This window comes from Scophthalmus maximus, chromosome 14 (assembly GCF_022379125.1).
Source record: "Scophthalmus maximus strain ysfricsl-2021 chromosome 14, ASM2237912v1, whole genome shotgun sequence".
NCBI lineage: Eukaryota > Metazoa > Chordata > Actinopteri > Pleuronectiformes > Scophthalmidae > Scophthalmus > Scophthalmus maximus.
Window position 1 is genome coordinate 22,947,434 of NC_061528.1, and position 18,455 is coordinate 22,965,888.

The 18,455-nt window shown below is 41.8% G+C and overlaps 1 protein-coding gene across 2 annotated transcripts; it reads left to right on the top strand.

Moving 5' to 3' along the window:
* Positions 1 to 353: 353 nt before the first annotated feature.
* ubxn4 (UBX domain protein 4) lies at positions 354 to 17,683 on the top strand. 2 transcript variants are annotated; one of them, XM_035604870.2, is made up of 13 exons: positions 354 to 914; positions 1,379 to 1,481; positions 2,400 to 2,428; positions 2,709 to 2,827; positions 4,841 to 4,982; positions 5,916 to 6,003; positions 8,734 to 8,788; positions 9,981 to 10,145; positions 11,276 to 11,403; positions 12,419 to 12,521; positions 13,092 to 13,223; positions 14,134 to 14,348; positions 17,062 to 17,683. In XM_035604870.2, exons 1-13 carry the CDS (start codon positions 833 to 835, stop codon positions 17,198 to 17,200), a joined length of 1,500 nt encoding a protein of 499 aa, XP_035460763.2. In that variant the 5' UTR covers positions 354 to 832; the 3' UTR covers positions 17,201 to 17,683. The 2 variants fall into 2 exon arrangements, with proteins under 2 accessions (XP_035460763.2, XP_035460764.2); XM_035604871.2 differs by having other exon boundaries at positions 14,134 to 14,401; positions 17,062 to 17,158.
* Positions 17,684 to 18,455: the final 772 nt, after the last annotated feature.

Consider the following 18,455-nt stretch of genomic DNA (forward strand, 5'->3'; position numbering starts at 1 on the left):
AATAATTGTAATAATAGCAAGGCAGATCCGTCAATACATACGGACTTTTTTATTCATCGTTAAGTTCGGGGGTAATTCATTTAATGAACTATGACTTCGCCACACTGAACAGTTGTTTAAACGGATACAGACTCGGCGACACTTTGCTTTTGATTAAACCCCCATGGATTATAATATACCATGCAAAGATGAATGACAGGCTGGAGGTTTCCCGTCAACAATATTACAGAGGGCTCCTTTATAATGCTGCAAGTGAAAATGTGTTTTGGACAGCGGAGGAGTTTTGTTGCAATACCGCAAGTGACCACGGGGGGTCGATGAGCAAAAATGTAAACAGGATAAGAGATCGCAACGTCATCGGTTGTACAGTCGCTTCGTATTTCCGTTTCCTCTGACAGCAGCAGGCTGTGTTGTCGTTTTAAAGATGGAGTGATTCTTCGTTTTTGTTTTCATTTGCATAGGTTGTTGTCGTCGTTTGATGATCACTTGAGTCTGCAACGACAACGACGCCTTACCCCGACCCTTCTCTAACCCAATTGAAGTCAAACGCAGCATTTATTTGCTTTTTAAAGTGTAAAATCAAAGAAAATGCATGAGATGTTACGTCGATCGTCCGCCATCTTTAGAGCCAGGAGACGACACAATACGCATGCGCAAGCGATGAACCAATGAACGACCTCATTGTTATCGCGTCATCGGTACCGTGTTGTTGGCCTCAGCGCCGTATCCGGGTCTCCACAGACGCACCGTGACCGTGGCTCCAACTCTCTAAGCTTTGTGAACTGATGTCACACGGAGCATAGCTGCTACACGGCGGGAACAGCTCGGAGACATGCTTTGGTTTGAGGGAACGATCGCTGAGGCCATCAACTCGGCTAAACAGCGGGGCTTCGTTTTTGTCGTCGTCATTACAGGTACCGTGTGTGTGTGTTTGTGTCGATTAGCCAGCTTGCTAACATTAGCTTGTATAGATTACAATTAACGGGGTGCCAGCCAGCTGCCCGTGATAGTTGCCATATTGAGCAATAAGCTAGTGAGCATAAGTGACCAGCTGTCAAAGAAGTGTCGTTACGTCGTGACACCGAAAGCATGGAGTCAGACGAAGTAACCTGAATACGATGCTATCACAAGCTGTTGGCCACCGGCGGCCTGTGTGAAAGAGTCCGGTGTCTCAGCTCAGGCAGCTACGACCATGTCAGGTGGTGACATGGTCGTAGAGAGGATGCGGACAGCGGGTTCACATGCGGAAGTGATGCGTGCGCCTGGCAGTGTGCGATTGGGTCGTCGTTGCACTATAAGCATCAGTATTAGCATCGGCGCTGTTGGTCAGCTGCTCCACCGCCAAGTGAGAGGATGGTTCCACTGTGTCTGTTCCCAGGGGCAGATGAACAGTCCGCACAGCTGATGTCCAGCTGGGAGGACGACCGAGTCTCAGAGGCGGCTCTCCACTGCTGTGTGGCCATCAAAGTCGATGCCAAAAGGTATGATGAGTAGTGTACTCGGCTGCAGGTGACTCTCCACAGTATATACACTCTGTCAGTTTATTGATTCTTCCTGTTGGGGGAATACATGTAATAAATAATGAATCCAACTGCATCGATATAGACTGGTCATAGTGACCAGCTAAGACAAATCCAATCTATCTGCCACTCACAATTAAATGCACATTTACTTTTATTACACTCCCCATTACACATCTTTCTGTTTGACGTGTAGGAACTGGTGTAACTAGTATGTATATGTCCAAAGCTTCAATGTGGCTGACCTCAAGAAATCAAAAGCCAAACTTCTGTGGATACAATTCTACTATTGGCTTCATTATTACTGCCCAACTTGTTCAGAAGTCTTTCTTGAATTCCCTTTTATTTCTACTTCCTCTTCAACAACAATAATAATTATAAATATTTTAATATTCTTTAATTCCACGCAAAACAAAAAACTAACTTCTCCATCTCGATCACACCCACAACCTATTTAGTGCAATCAATTACTAATGTGGCTGCATGTCGCCTCACAGCAAGAAGGTTCTGGGTTCGAATCCCGGTTCAACCAGGGCCTTTCTGTCTGGAGTTTGCATGTTCTCCCCGTGTATGCGTGGGTTCTCCGGCTTCCTCCCACAGTCCAAAGACATGCAGAATGGGGTTAGGTTCATTGGAGACTCTAAATTGACCGTAGGTGTGAATGTGAGAGTGAATGGTTGTCCGTCTGTATGTGGCCCTGTGATAGGCTGGTGACCTGTACAGGGTGTACCCCGCCTCTCGCCCAATGTTAGCTGGGATTGGCTCCAGCGACCCCCCGCGACCCTTATATGGATAAAGCGGTAGACGATGAATGAATGAATGAATTACTAATGTGCACGGAGATTCAAATCCAATCTATGTCCTTCTTTTTTTCCACAGTGAGGCATGTGTGCAGTTCTCCCAGATCTGTATCTTTTTGTCGCTCGAAATATTGGCAATTTCTCTTTTGTCTGAACTAATGTGGGGCCTCTAAAGAAAATGTGTTTATATTGGGCAATAGATATTGTTTACCCAAACCCACATGGCAGACTAGTTTCTAACAGGGACCAGAGCAGTTCTTGTCTGGTTTTATATCACAAACCAGTTTGTCAGGCTATAGGCTGCAGTAAAGAATTACTGCTTGTGTAAAAATACAATGTTACATCAGTTGCTGGGCACCTGTTCCTTAACCTTTCGCCCTGTGTGAAGATCCAGTGGTGTGCATACCCTCTAGCTTCTTTATCGGAGAGAATGGAATTCCTCTGGAGGTCATCGCTGGTAGTGTGTCTGCAGAAGAACTGATGAAAAGAATCAACAGAGTCAAGCAGGTATGGCCACACATTTTGGATTGTATGCAGTTTACATATAGTTTATACATTTTTCTATCTCACACACACACACACATACATGAACATGAAGTTTCCGTTCACATACGACGAACACAGCAGAGATTGTCCTAGTGAGACACGTTCTCACCAGCAGGAAATCTCCGGAACATTCTGTGGCGTCTGGCTGGATCATGCAGGAGGCAGGACATGAGCATACTTCAGCTGGTTCTGTTAACTGTCATCAAGCTGTGAATTCTCTGGAGGTTTTCCTTCTGTATTCTCATATGTCACAATCAACACAACACAAGTGTTTTGAATGTGAAAAACCTTGTTTATGGTCACTCAACTGAATTTGGATTTCTCTTCATGTTTTCTGACCATAAGACAGTTGCCAACGGTAATTTTAATTTGCAGCTCAGCTGCATGGAGTATGACTGCTAGTCAACATGTATTCATGAGACTGATCAAAGATTATGCTCATTGATTTTTTAACAATAAAATCAACTTAAAGTTGACAGAGCAGGGGCCTGTACGTATCGAGGGAACGTCAGCTTTAACTCTGGTTTCTGTCCTATGAAGCTGGTTCTCTTCTTACTGGGATGAATCACCATGGTAACTCATGCTTAATGACTAACATGCTCTGGAGCAGGTTATGTTCCAGATAAGAAATTGAAACCTGTGGACAGCCAAACTACTGCCCAATCACATCACTGGAAACCAGAGTCCTCATTCAACAGGATCCCATATGGGACAACAGAGTAAAAAGTGACAAATAATAACAAAGATGATTTGATTCGCGACAGATTCATTTTACTTTCTTCTTCTATCACTTCAGCTCGGAACAACACGAGTAGGCGAGCAATAGTAACAAAAACTGAATTCTTTACCTTTTATCAGTAAAAATGTTCCACCCACTCATCAATATTCCTCATGATCATGAATGAACAGGTCAGTGTGATTAACTTCTCTCCTCTGCTTCAGCAGCAGAAACAGTCTGACATCACTTCAGCTTCTCTTCATCGTAGTTTGATCATCATAGTAGATAATGGAAACATATCCTGGGTCTGTTGAACTCGCTTTGTAGTTCAGGCCTGGGCCTGGAGTTGACTTAACAGATAATTGGCCATCTCCATCCGTCAGACAAAGGGAGGCTGTGGCTCAGGAGGTAGAGCCTGTCATCTTCTAATCGATGTTTCGATTCCCGAATAGTCCTCTCCACAGGCATGAAAGAGATTCAGGACCATTACCATGAATGTGTGAAACAAACTAAATGCATAATTTATTAGTTTTAATAAATATTAATTTACAAGTGAATCTTCTCAGGTGGTTGTGATGCAAGAACTTGATGCGCCTGGAACTGTGTGCATTTGAATGTAATGTAAAGATCATGAGATCAGATGAGACTTTATTAAGCCCATGCCAGGGAAATTCACTTAACATTATCAAAGTGAAGCAAATGCTGAAATGCCTAAAACCTGTTTTCTCTCAAATGACCAGCTGGAGACGACTCCAAATAGAAGTCGGTTTCTATAGACGTCTATGAGAAAATTACTCCACTTCTCACTTTATAACTTATTTATAACTTCAGTAAACATTTTCCTGGGGAGTTTATGGTCCAAGACTTCTTAAATACTGCATTATGTTAATTTTGTAAATAGGCCATGTGATTGACAGCTAGTACTGTCCAATTGTCGCAGGTGTAGGTGGACATGCAGTGAATAAGCTCTCAGCCAGGTCAATGCCCCCATTCCTCCAAATATGGTTACTTCTGGTTTCAAAAACCAAAGATGATGCTTTCTAAAATTTAAAATGGTAGTTCACAAACAACTGGGTGAGGTCACAGTGGGTTGCCACTTGGTGTTATTTGGTGAGGACTTACACAACCAACTTTACAAAGGAACACAGTAAATGTTTACTTGGAGGTATATGTATTACAACTATATACATGAAGATGACCCTTCAACAACTAAGCTACTGAATGTTCCTGATCTTCTCCTCCCTGTTATCTAACAGATGCATGCACAGCTGATTGGACCTGCCATAGTGTCACTTGAGGCTGGTGCTCTTCTGGAGACCAGAGGTACACAGTCGGTTGTAGCCTCAGATCCAGCAGCAGAGGCCATAGAGCCGGCAGCTGGACCTGGATCTGCACAAGGTGAGCGAGCCTGGATTTAATCTAATGTTTGAGCATTACAGAGAAAGGTTTATAAATTCCAACCACCTCCACAATGTGATATATCAGAAATCTAACCCTAATCATTCAACACCAGAAATTATATTCCAGCTGAAAGTGATGATAATTTGTCATTCACCGTGCCAGAAGAGGTGAGAATCATCATTGTTCACAGGGCGTTATTCTGTTTCTGTAGCGGTTCTGAAGATTGACCTGTGACTAGGGTTGCGACGGTATGAGATTTTCACAATACAATAACCGTCTCAGCAAATATCATGGTATTATTCTTGTTATTATTATCAGTTGAAATGACCCTAAAATAAATGAAAACAGAAGGACTTTTTTGGTTTGGTCCAACAAATGCTCTCTTTTTTGGAAGTGTGTGTAAAAATAATGGACCAGAAGCTGGTCACCTCCATTTGAACAAAATAATTCTGGAGGGACCTTCATAATCTCTTTTTAGAAATGAATACATCAAACTTTTTTTCCTTTTGAACTAGTTAAATGCCGGGGAAAAAAGTGTGGGACCTTTCTGATCCTATTTTCCTGAGTTCATACAATTATGTATTATGTCATTAGATTATTTTACTGATTTACTTGCTCTTTTGAACAGTTTTGTATCCAACTGCAACTAATAGTTATTTTCATTATGGATTCATCTGCTGGTTATTTCTTCCATAAATCGATTGATTGTTTGGTTTATAATATTTCTGAAAGTGGTGAGAAATGCCGTCACGAGTAATAGTACTCGTGACGGCAATTTAAAAGAAATAGTTGTCAAATGACTGTAGGTGCGCGACAGCAGACAGACACACAAAGTTAAGTGCAAACAGAATTCCAGGGTGGATATGGATAGATTAGTTTGTCAAGTTGCCAGTTAACCCAGTGCTTTCCTTCTGTTCCTGCTGTGTGTAGCATCACTGTCCAGCCCAGGAGAGGATGGCAGCCCCACAGCCACACATCGTGCTCAGAGTGAGGACGACCTGGATGCTAAGGTGCAAAGGTAGAAACACAGATGTTCTTGACAGAAAATGTGTTCTGTTTTGATGTGTTGGCACTGTAGACGTCATCTGTGTAGGTCAAAAGGCAGCCAAAGGAAAGACAACACTTAAAAATCATAATTTCTGCTACAAAATAGACTATTGATAGATATAAGATCTATGCTGATATCAAGTCCCATACAATAGAAAGACTTTTCACATTGAATTTATCCTATGGGATTCAATAAAGGTACATCTTATGTTATAATGGAGTCCAGTATCAATCTAATGAGTTAGCCTTTAGAATCAGAATCAACTCTATTATTTTACCAAGTATGGTTACACATACTCGCCCAATGTTAGCTGGTATTGGCTCAAGCCACCCCGTGGTGTGTGGTGTTTGCGCGTTCTCCCCGTGTGCGTGGGTTCTCTCCGGGTTCTCCAGCTTCCTCCCACAGTCCAAAGACATGCAGAATTGGGTTAGGTTCATTGGAGACTCTAACTTGACCGTAAACTAAACTACGTTTTACGCTTGTTTCATTTCATTCATTCATTCATTCATTCATTTCATTCTAATTCCCTGTCTGATTTGTGTTGTGTGTGTTTCATTAAACCACAGCGTGGTTGTTGATTGCAACTTGTTATGGAAAAGCTGTATGTCTGACATCTGGGTACTTACACTGAACAAAATAATAAATGCAACATTCTTGTTTTTGCCCCCATTTTTCATGAGCCGAATTCAAAAATCTAAGACCTTTTCTATGTAGAAAAAGGCTTATTTCTCTCAAATATTGTTCACAAATCTGTCTAGATCTGTTAGTGAGCACGAGATAATCCATCCACCTCACAGGGGTGGCATATCAAGATGCTGATCAGACAGCATGATTATTGCACAGGTGTGTCTGAGGCTGGCCGTAATAAAAGGCCACTCTAAAATGTGAACTTTTACTGTACTGGTGGGGTCCGAAAACCAGTCAGTATCTGGTGTGACCACCATTTGCCTCACGCAGTGCAACACATCTCCTTCACATAAGAGTTGACTTACGACATCTGTGGTATTGTGCTGCGATAAAAGTGCACATTTCAGAGTGGCCTTTTATTGTGGCCAGCCTGAGGCACACGTGCAATAATCATGCTGTCTGATCAGCATCTTGATATGCCACACCTCTGAGGTGGATGGATTATCTTGTGCTCACTAACACAGAGTTAGACAGATTTGTGAACAATATTTGAGAGAAATAAGCCTTTTGTGTATGTAGAAAAAGTCTTAGATCCTTGAGTTCAGCTCATGAAATATGGGGGCAAAAACAAAAGTGTTGCTTTATAATTTTGTTCAGTGTAATGTTAGTTCGACATGAATCTGGTAAACTCTTATGAACATATCTACTCTCTGAGACAAATCAATGTACACATTTGACATCAACAACAGCTGTGTAACATAAGTTTGACACAGGGGACATCTAGCCAGTTTCTGGATGCTGGATGATGAATCACATCATCAAATGACTGTGATTATAAGTCTCATGCTGGTCTTCATCTACTCTTATACCACTTTCACACCAAAATGACCGGAATTTGTGGCTGAGATGGCAACGAGTAGCAGAAGTTACCGACGGAAGAGACAAGCCTTCATTGCCTCCATCATCGCGCAAATTAGCACGTTCACGATTATTACCCTGGACTATTGTAGAGTCATTTGACCCGGGGTTGAATTCCGATTAAACGTTTTTCAAAACTGCAGAAAATGCCTGATGTTAGTGGGTTTAAACGGGTGTGAAGGGATTCTATTGTAGCTGTCAATAAGTGGTGAACAGCTGCATCAACTGATGACATCTAACCACAGTCCAGTCCAGTCCATAGACTTTATATGGATAAGGACATAGACTCTGTGTCTGTAAAGTGACAGGAAATATCTGAAACCTGTATTCTCTCGAATGACCAGCAGAGGGCGACGCCGCTGGTTGCCAGTAGATGTCTATGAGAAAATGACTGGACCTTTCACTAGGTCTAAACGCTTTTGGGAAAATATCGAATTGAGATTTTTCTGACAAATATTGCGATTGGGATTTGATTTGTGATTAGAATTACGGGCGCACGCACACACAAACACACACACACACACACACACACACACACACACACACACACACACACACACACACACACACACACACACACACACACTGAAAGAGCGAGATGTGATGACGAAGGGAAGGGGAGTTATTCAATATGTTCTGGCGTGACCTAAGGTAACACTTAAAGGGGCACTAAGTGATTTTAATCTAGTACACGTTTTATAGAATTCAGCAAATATTTCCTCATGGTCCACTAGCTGTCGGTTCTGTGTGTGTACCGAAATAAAATCTGGTTTTCGGCACAGGCCTGGTTCTGTAAATTGAAGACCGCACCTCACAATACTCAGGGGTTTTTTCCCCTGCGACCGAGCCCCGATCAGTGCAGTCAAAAAATCTACAACAAACAATCTTTCTCCAGAATCGCTTACCGCCCCTTTAATGTCCAGTATTCTTAGGATTTTGGTTTCGATTTCTTTGACGAGTGTAAGTGTTTATGGTGAGATATATCTGAGAGAAATGCGCACAGTTTACAAAACTGTTAGAGCACGGTTTACACATGGCTCTTATTTTCTCACACCTTAGAAATCCAATGCCCCCATATATCAAAAAGCCTGCTATAGTCAAATATATCATTGTCAAGGTAAATGTGATAACGTATCACTTCCTTTTTTCTTTCAGGTTAAACAAGAAACTGGAGGAGAGACGAGAGCAAAGGATCAGAGGAGAAGAAGAGGTAAGGGGACAAGGACAAGAACTGGGCTGCGGTCGAATTGTCAAATTTGCAGTTTCCTAAATCTTGAATAGACCCAGAAGTGTTTCCTCAGCCCCATGGTAATGTTCATATTCTATAAATGCTAAGGAAAGGAGCTTCAATGCTTCCTTTCCTTTCTCCTTTAGTATAGGGTACACCCGACCTTGCTATGTGAAAGGAGAGGGGAAATAGACCCAAAATTCATTGCAGCAGCGATATTTAACGTGACGCGCCATGCACGAACGTAAACGATTCTATCTGAAGAAGAGGAAGAGTATGAATATGATCCAGATGTAAGTTACTGTTACAAATGAACCATAACATCTGATGTCACACAGTGGTAAAACAAAAAAACATGGTGATGGAGCTGCTGACGTATGGGTAGTTTATCTTCAGAAATTTGTAGTTTCACCACGACAGACGCATCAACAAAATCCACTGTCATATGATGACGTAGTTTAGTGAAAGTGGAGTCGGAATCTCTTTTCCTAAGTCCTATGAATCCTCCCTTACACCTTTCCTTGACCTCATGACATTTTCCACTGAGGTCAAGGATTAGTAGAGATGAAAAAATGACAGGAAGGACGATGTGAATCCACCCCTGCACCCAGTGTTATACAACTGACTCCAGAGTTGGTGTTCACAGAACTCCTGCTTCATGTGCTGTGCCATACACTGATCTGTGATCTGTAAAACAGTCTTCAATCACAGAATCACAGTATGTCAACGCTGTTATTGATGAACACATCAGGTGTGTGTGTGTGTGTGTGTGTGTGTGTGTGTGTGTGTGTGTGTGTGTGTGCGTGTGCGTGTGGATTATAATTGTAAGAGTCATTACATTACATTCATTTCAGCTCATTATTCGACATTTCCCCCTTCAAACAGTGTTTCCCACCTTTTAAAATAGTGTCGTAGTCTATCAACAGGTTAGACGCAGCAGTTGTAACTTTGTAATCGCAGGCGCTGCTGTCTGTGGTTATTAACTGTCTGTAATGACTGTAGCTATGAGCACAGGCACAGCATCATGTGAGCAGCATTAACGATTGGAGCTTTATTTTATTTGTGCCCAAGTTGTTTTCAGTTGTATGAAGTATGAAATGAAATGCATTATTTGTATTTCATTAATGAAATACAAATAATGTTGTATTTCATTAATGTGTTGCATATGATTCAGAATGAGATTAAAAAGGAAATGGAGCGGCGAAAGACTGGCAAGGACACGCAAGACTATAAAAGGAAACAAGAAGACGACAAGACCAAGCGACTCCTGGAGGAAAGGAATAGGGAGAAGACGGAGGAGAAGGCTGCCAGGGAGCGAGTCAAACTGCAAATTGCCTTGGTAACCAAATCTTCTCTGTTTTAAATGTGAAGGAAGTGAAACAGTTGTCCAGCTACTGCAGTGTTTTTAGTGTTGGGCGGTGCTGATGATGCCTTTAACACTTAAACATCCCCTCCAGTCAAGGTTTAAAGAGTATAAAAATAATCTGCTATGCCTTATATTTTGTTTAACATTGTTTAACTCTGAAATGGGGCTGAAAACCATCCACCCTCTCTCCCTCATTGAGGAATTCTGAGACTGAATATTCATGATATGTAAATAACACAGACCACGCTCGCACTAGGTTGACCGCTGGAAGAATGTGATCAACAAGATGGCTAGAGGCAACATCACTGAGATTCAGCCAGAAAAAACTTTCACCAACTGCTAATGCTCACGCTAACTGTCAGCTGACACACCTGCCGTCCTCTCATGATACGCTTTGCCTCACGTTTGCATATTGGACAACAATTGTTTTTTGTATTTGTGACATACCAAATCTAGCTTGAACAGGATTCGTTTGAATTTCAAATTGCAGATAAGTGCAACAGAATGTAAAAACAGCAGGTACAAGTCCCTATAGTCAATGTCAGACATGTAAGAGGACAGAAACAGAAGAACAACACTGTTTTGAGTGGAGGGGGGCTTTGTGGTCAAAATAAAAGAGAGAACCTTGAACAGGCCCTTCACATCAACCACAAAGAGAAGGGGACAGAAGAGGCAGATCACAACATTTTGTTTAGATGCCTCCAAAATACTCCTTCTTTGCACCGGTCTTCATTTGCTATTGATATTTCATGTTTACTTGTTGTGTTGATGTTGACCTGTTGTCATGTAATCACAGACAGGAGACAGAGAGTTTACATTGTGAGCTGTTATATTAGACATAATTGAGTTTCTTTTTCAGCTCTTATTAGAGTTCTGTCTTTGTTAGTTGGGCCAACAGCTTTTCGATTTGACAATTTCCAGTGTTGTTGTTGTTTCATCTTGGTCACAGATCATGTCAGCTCTAAAACTTTGAAACTATAAAACATGGAATGATACATTAAACAAATAATGCATGTCATGTCTAATTTCTCCAAGGCCAAAAAGACTCAATCCAGGTGAGACAAGCAGCTTTAACTTGATCTGTTGCACCTGTTTGTCCTCAGGACCGAGCTGACAGAGCGGCCCGCTATGCCAAAACCCAGGTGGAGGAGAGGTCTTCCAAGGAGGCCCTGCTGCAGGCCCGCCAGGCAGAGCAGGAGGCCAGGAAGGAGGCACTGGTCAGGCAGAGGAGGTAAAAAGTCCACAGAGGACTGAGATTTCTATACACAATCTATATGCCTCAGTCGTGTGCATATCAATACCAAGCAATTTGATTGGGTCACTTTGGGCATTTTATCACATAAAGAAAATCACAACTGTAACTAGAAAGTATACAATAAGTGTGATTGCGCTGAAATTTTCCCTGGAAACATTTGAAAGGATTGGAAGTTGCAGTCAAAATACTAAAACAAGTCTGAGGTCGGTGAATTTACGTATAGTGTTGAAGTGGGAGTTTTGTAAGTGATCAAAGCAGATCTACAGTTCTACGGTGAGTATAATATTACCATCCACTCGAGGTCTGAAGATTCTACACGGTGTATATAAAGATGGACCACATGCCCCCTGGTGGCTGCTGCAGCATAGGTCATAAATCTGGCCTCCGCCATGTTAGTGAATGGTACATGGACCAAAATACAAAATGTTTTTCTCAAATATGCTTTTTGTAGTTGAAGGTTAAAATGGGATTCATTTTAATAATAAAATATATGTTTAAGAGTGTTCATTGCAATTGGTGCGGATTTGCTATATGCTTTATAGATCTTAGTGGAGTACAGACATGATTCATTTTATGAGGAACACTACATGTGTTGCAGAGTAGTTAATGTCCATTTATAATCTTGAGAAATATTGAACAGTGTGGTTTTTTTTTAATAAAACAATTGCAGTTACATTTTTTTTGGATTGCTCCAAATCACAACATACATGATCACAAGGCTCTTTACAGAGTGGTGTGGCAGTATCTGTGATTGTTGTCATATATATATATATATATATATATATATTATATATTAATGATGGCAACAAATGTTTTCTTGTGCTACAATTTTTGAACTATGATACAAAACTCTTAACCTCTTAAGTATCAATGCTATGTGCAAAAAATTGCCCTCTGTAGAAATACTCTGTCCATACAGCTCACTTAATTTCTGTGTGTGTGCGTGTGTGTGTGCGCGTGTGTGTGTGTGTGCGTGCGTGTGTGTGTTCAGTACCATAGCGAGGATACAGTTCCGTCTCCCAGACGGCTCATCTTTCACCAACCAGTTCCCCGCGCAGAGCACACTGCAAGAGGCTCGTCACTTTGCTGTTCAGGTCTGTCTCACAGTCGTCTCACTTCTTGTTAGTATGTTTCATTTTATTTCCCCTGATCTTAAGATGATAACTTCTGGAGAACCAATCCCCCACAGAACTTGGGAAATGCAATCATAATATCATGCCTAGGATTCCAGTAACTGATCTTGCCAGTTTTAAGTGGCCAATATCACAGATGCCAGATTACTTATCTTGCATCATCACATTCATCCACGTTGTTTTGTTGTGTGCACACTGAGACATGTGGTTGTACCAGGAGGACGATGGCTCTTCACGAAGCCTTCACGTCTGTTAAAGCTACTTGTTGACGACCTGCAGCTTTTTAATTTCTTCAGTTCATCCATAAGAAATCTTTTGCCACAGAGCTGGACTGTGACCTCCCAGTTTTGGATAAGGTTTCCTACATCAGTAGGAGGTGTACATGGATATGGGTGGGAGCAGGGGACTACAGGCTGTCTACAATAAAGTCCAAATCATGTAGCCACTACTCTCATGGAAAAGTTGACAAATATGTGGCATGTGCAACCCTTTGGAATCGCTGTCAAAACGTTTGTGCTGGTCCTGTCTCAGGAAGTGGGAAACCGTTACGGTAACTTCTCCCTGGCAACCATGTTCCCTCGGCGGGAGTTCACCAGTGAAGACCTGAACAAAACACTGCTGGAGCTGGAACTGGCTCCCAGCACTTCCATCGTGCTTCTGCCGGTGAGTCCACCGTCCATCTGTCAGACCTGCATGATACAGATGTGTGCTGCTCACACCTGCCGCTCACTGTTCAGTACAGAGCTGAGTAAGGATGAGGTTAGCTTAGCATAGGGGAACTAATACACTGATCTTGGCCTGTTGCTCCATATATTGTCTCAGAAATGATTGTGATATACATTAATGTAGTCATTTTTAGACCAGGAGTCATGTGAGCTTGCCATATAGGCCTATGGGTCACTACTAAACTAGTGATTCTCAAACTGGGGTCCCCACATGGTTTTCAAGACAATTTTTGCCGGTCGTCAGACTGATATGGAGAAATAATTAAATATTAAACAAAATATTCAAACTAAATGGCATATTAGCCTGGGAATTTTTTAACGTTCAATTGTCTGTAGCAGTGAAAAGGTCTGCTTTAGAATAGATGTAATTGAGTGTGTTTGTGAGAATCCAGGTCTCTGCACATGCTGTGCTCTAAGAGGCTCAGGGGTACAGGATGCATTAGGGTTAGGGGACTCAGCCCGTCTACTGAGCCGACAATAATGAGTGATCGGACCAAAATATATATATTTTTTAAACAAATTGTTATTATTCAAACTCAAATCACCAAAAACAAGCAAGAATATGTGAGTAGGAACAACTACCAGCCTAAATTATTCCAGTGGGTTACGACTCTAAAGGTTTGAGAACCACTGGCCAGAATAAGTTTTCAAGCAAACGCCAACAGTTGCTGAGCTGGAATGTTGTTGACATTATTCCTATGACAGCAAGCACGCATGTGAACACCATGGCATTTATTGAGGTCAATAAAAATGATGGTATGATTAGTTAATAACTTAATTATTGTGACCTACACTGATATCCCTCAATGTTAAAGCATTCCTTAAATGTTCCTCTTTTATCCCCTCAGTACTCAGGAAGGCCTGCTAACAGCATGGTCCAGTCCTCTGGGGGGGGCGTCTGGGCTGTTCTGGGCACAATCCTCTACCCTCTGCTGGCTGTATGGAGATTCCTCAGCACCTTCTTGTTTACAGCCCCCCCTCCTCCTGGACCAGCATCCCGAGGCCCCGCCCCGCAGTCCGGCTCTTATACCAACTCAACACCGTCCTCAGACAAGGACAAGAGGTGAGGGACTGCCCCTGATCTACCTAAGCAACAAGCACACTCTTTATAAATCAGTAAGTGTCCAGTAGGCCATACATCTGGATGTGCTCAGAATGTGCAGATCCAGGTGGTTGGTGATGTAAACTGCCTCTAGATACGTCACCTGCCCCTAGATCAGCCAATAACAAATTCAATTGCAATAGCTGGGTTTCGACCAGTAGAGGGCACTTCTATGCATATTTACCACAAAAAGTGTAGAATTCATCCCCTTAGTGCTAAAATGTCAAGATTTGGACCAAAGTGGTTTAGGGGTGTGGTTACTCTGTAAAGCACATTTCTATGTCAGGCTCCAGACTGAGTGATCACATTTTGAGACATTTTTTTAAGACTTTTTTGTAAGACTTTTTTAAAACGACTCGTGTGCTACACACAAATTTGCAGAGGGATTTTTTCCCACTCATGTTGAAAAACCTGGGGAGAGTGTTGGTGAAGATGTGTCTGAGAGGGGGAGGGGCCAGGAGTGATTGCTCAACTGCGGGGGTCACATCACCTACACACGTCGGTGTGTCTTGCTGATAAGACCCATCTCTGACGCAGGGATTAATGTTAAAGATTAAAGTTGTTTGTTGATACAACGGATATCCGTCAAGTACATTTCAGAGAGGTCACGCAGGAGATCAGTGTAGATCTCAACCACCTCCTCTGCCAATGGGGCGGTGCCCGGATTGCGCGCGCATGCGAGACATAAGAGATGCGCCTTCCATGTTCTTTCGCACCTGTGGCCGGCCTCCGGGTGCCCTGGTGCGTTTAAACCGGAATGGTGCGCTCTCTCATCCCCAGACCGACGTCTTGTGTCGCTGAAGCGGGAATTACCCAAATTTCTTATTAGTTCATTAATGAATTAATGAACTAAAAAAAAATTATGTTGTGCAAGCGTAGTAAACCGGGCTGCACGGTGGTATAGTGGTTAGCACTTTCGCCTCACAGCAATAAGGTTCTGGGTTCGAATTCCGGTTCAACCGGGGTCTTTCTGTGTGGAGTTTGCATGTTCTCCCCGTGTATGCGTGGGTTCTCTCCGGGTTCTCTGGCTTCCTCCCACAGTCCAAACACATGCAGAATGGGGTTAGGTTCATTGGAGACTCTAAATTGACCATAGGTGTGAATGTGAGAGTCAATGGTTGTCCGTCTCTGTATGTGGCCCTGTGATAGGCTGGCGACCTGTCCAGGGTGAAACCCGCCTTTCGCCCAATGTTAGCTGGGATTGGCTCCAGCCCCCCCGCGACCCTTAAATGGATAAAGTGGTAGACGATGAATGAATGAAAGCGTAGTAAACCTGCTTTGGGAAGAATATCAATATGGTGAATGATCTTTTAAACTGTAACATCTATCAAACTTAACTTGAGCTTCTTAAATCTACCTCTGTCCGAGGGATGGGTATCGTTTGAATTTCATCAATCCCGACTCTGCTTATTGATTGTGGTTCTTTTTGGAAATCTTTCCTGCCACAAGACATTACACTGTACAACACCTCACCTGTCTGACAGAGACACTCTGGAGTTCAGGCTCTGAGGACGAGAGGGCGTCAGAAGTGTGGACAAACCTCGAAGCCCTCAAAGAGGAAGTCCCTGACGGGAAAGCCGACACCCTTACAGTCACCATGTGCACTTCCTGTGGGGTCAGCAGTCACTTGTTAATTAGTCAGACTTTCCAATTTTTGCATAAAAATTCATCAGATTATGATAATGAGATTAAATTATATTCCTTTACAAGATGTTAAAATGTTATTTTATCACGAGAACTATAACCTCTTTCCTCACATTGAAATGATTGAGACACAAACGAAACAATTCAATGGTTAAATAAAAAACTGATCATGGTATGTAAAAATATTTTAAGCAAACATAGCAAAATCCTTTGGCTGACAGTTTAACACTTTCATTTTAATTTTTATTATTATAATTTAAAGCCACTACTTTGACCTTTAATACTGTCAGGACCTTTCTGTCTTATTGGTCTGTGGATTACATGATGAAGCAGGTTAATTATAATGTGAATGGAATAATAAAAAGGTGTAAAATGTTAAATAACCATAAGAAACAAAATAATAATAATAAACCAAGCAGCCTTTCAGGCGTTGGCTCGTGCCCTATTATTGAAATTGCAAGCAGCTTTGATCGGGTCCTTCGCACATACGTGCACGTTTGACATGCAAGGAAGAGGAATGTCCCATACTTTGCAGAGAGGCCACGCCCCCATGTACCCCTGATCAGGAGAACCTTCCTGTTTCATGGCGAAGGCTCGAATATCACCATGTCTTCTCCACGTCGTCACGGCGAGGGGCTATGACAAAAAACTCAGGATTTTGATAACTTTTGATTCCGTATGTCTTGAGATGACACAAATGTGGCGTTGCGGGTCAATTTAAGGTGTGCTTCTACATTTTTCAGTAAGGGGTCAAATCATTCAGAGCTGATGGCACTATGATTTTCATCTAGATAGACGCTAAAAGACACGGTTGTTCAGGTTGATCCCCTGGGGTTGTCTCCGTCTCTGTTCTGGTTCCACCAGTACCTCTTGTTTTCTTAGCAAACGTAAGATTGATGTTGCAGTGTGTCAGTTATTTGTGATATTATTGAGTTCTTTTAAGTTCTCAGAGTAGCTTTTGGGATCAGTGTATACTGTATGTACATAATGTGCATGTGTTCAATGACAATTGTCCTCTTTGTCCTCTCAGAGAAACTCCCTCCAAGCACACTCTGGAGAAGCAGCCCAAAGAATTCAAGAAAGAGGGTAAAGTCTGCAGTCTGAGGACTCAGGAGGACAGCGAGGATGAAAACAACACCTGGAACGGGAACTCCACCCAGCAGATGTAACATGAGAATTCATTCAGTCTGATCCTTTAGTTTTCTCTGGGTCTGACTCTGTTCCAGAAATACATCCCGTCTCCTGACCTTGCTCCGATTACAGCAGCTTATACATCCTAATTAACTTTATTTATGATTTTTTTTATGAAATAATATTGTCATCAGACACTAAACAGCTGACCTGAAGATGGCATAATCTGAGACCAGCCTCACAGGTTGTTATGGAGTTATTACCGATTAGAAATGTTTAACTTTGAAAAGTGATTAGCTGATTACCAGCAACTTATCTAGAATCCTATCTAACAGCAGAATGAAGACATTTTTGTTTTGGATGTATAAAATATTTGATCAAACAGATTGCAGCTGCTGGCAGAGGACTGTACATCTACACACACACACACACCATGGCAGTATGTTTCTACCAGCTGACAGTAGGCAACTACTGTAGTTCTCCTCATTCAAAAATGAAAATAAAAGCGTTTTGTTTTTTCAGATTTTTGTATTGGTTCTTTTTTTTTAACCTGATTCCCATTCTTCACACATGGGTGACTATATCTATCACAATGAGACCTTTCTTTTGCTGTTTAAGTTGTTATTTTGAAATAAAGGCAACATAATGGTTAGCAGATCATATGAACTTGTCATGTTATCTAATCCTGTCAGACCCTAACCCTCCAAATTGACCCACCTGACCCCAAATTGTAACGCAAGTACATTTCATTATTCTTTGTATTCCTTTGTCACTATAGTCCAAATGTCATTCAGTAGCATTTGTTCTGTTACATTCAACACCAATCTACTGACCTGTATAATATTAAATAGTATAGTATCATTGGTCCAGACGGAGTACATATTGTAAGTTGGTTTGAACCAAGTTTGATAGAAGAACAATGACTGATGACGGACAGAGCAGCTGGATGTAATGATCCATGGAACAAACTCAGGATTCAGTGTTCTGATGACAGTATCTGTTTCTGTTGGCTCTTAACCCCTCACTGTGTAGAAGCTCAAGGCTTTTGACTTTACATTGAATTTATATTTCTCTCTGGGTTGCACATGGAGCTTCCCTTATAATTAGTTATTTTGTAAATTCAGGTTTTCTTAACTTAGGTCGATGCTTCCTGAAAATCTATTCAGTGTTTGTGTGGGGTTCAGATGACCATCACTAACAATTTGCTGTTTATGTCTCTGCAGATTTGATTCTATCTTGATTTCTATACACTAAAATCTATATTAAGTGTTAATGAGGGTCACCATCTGATGG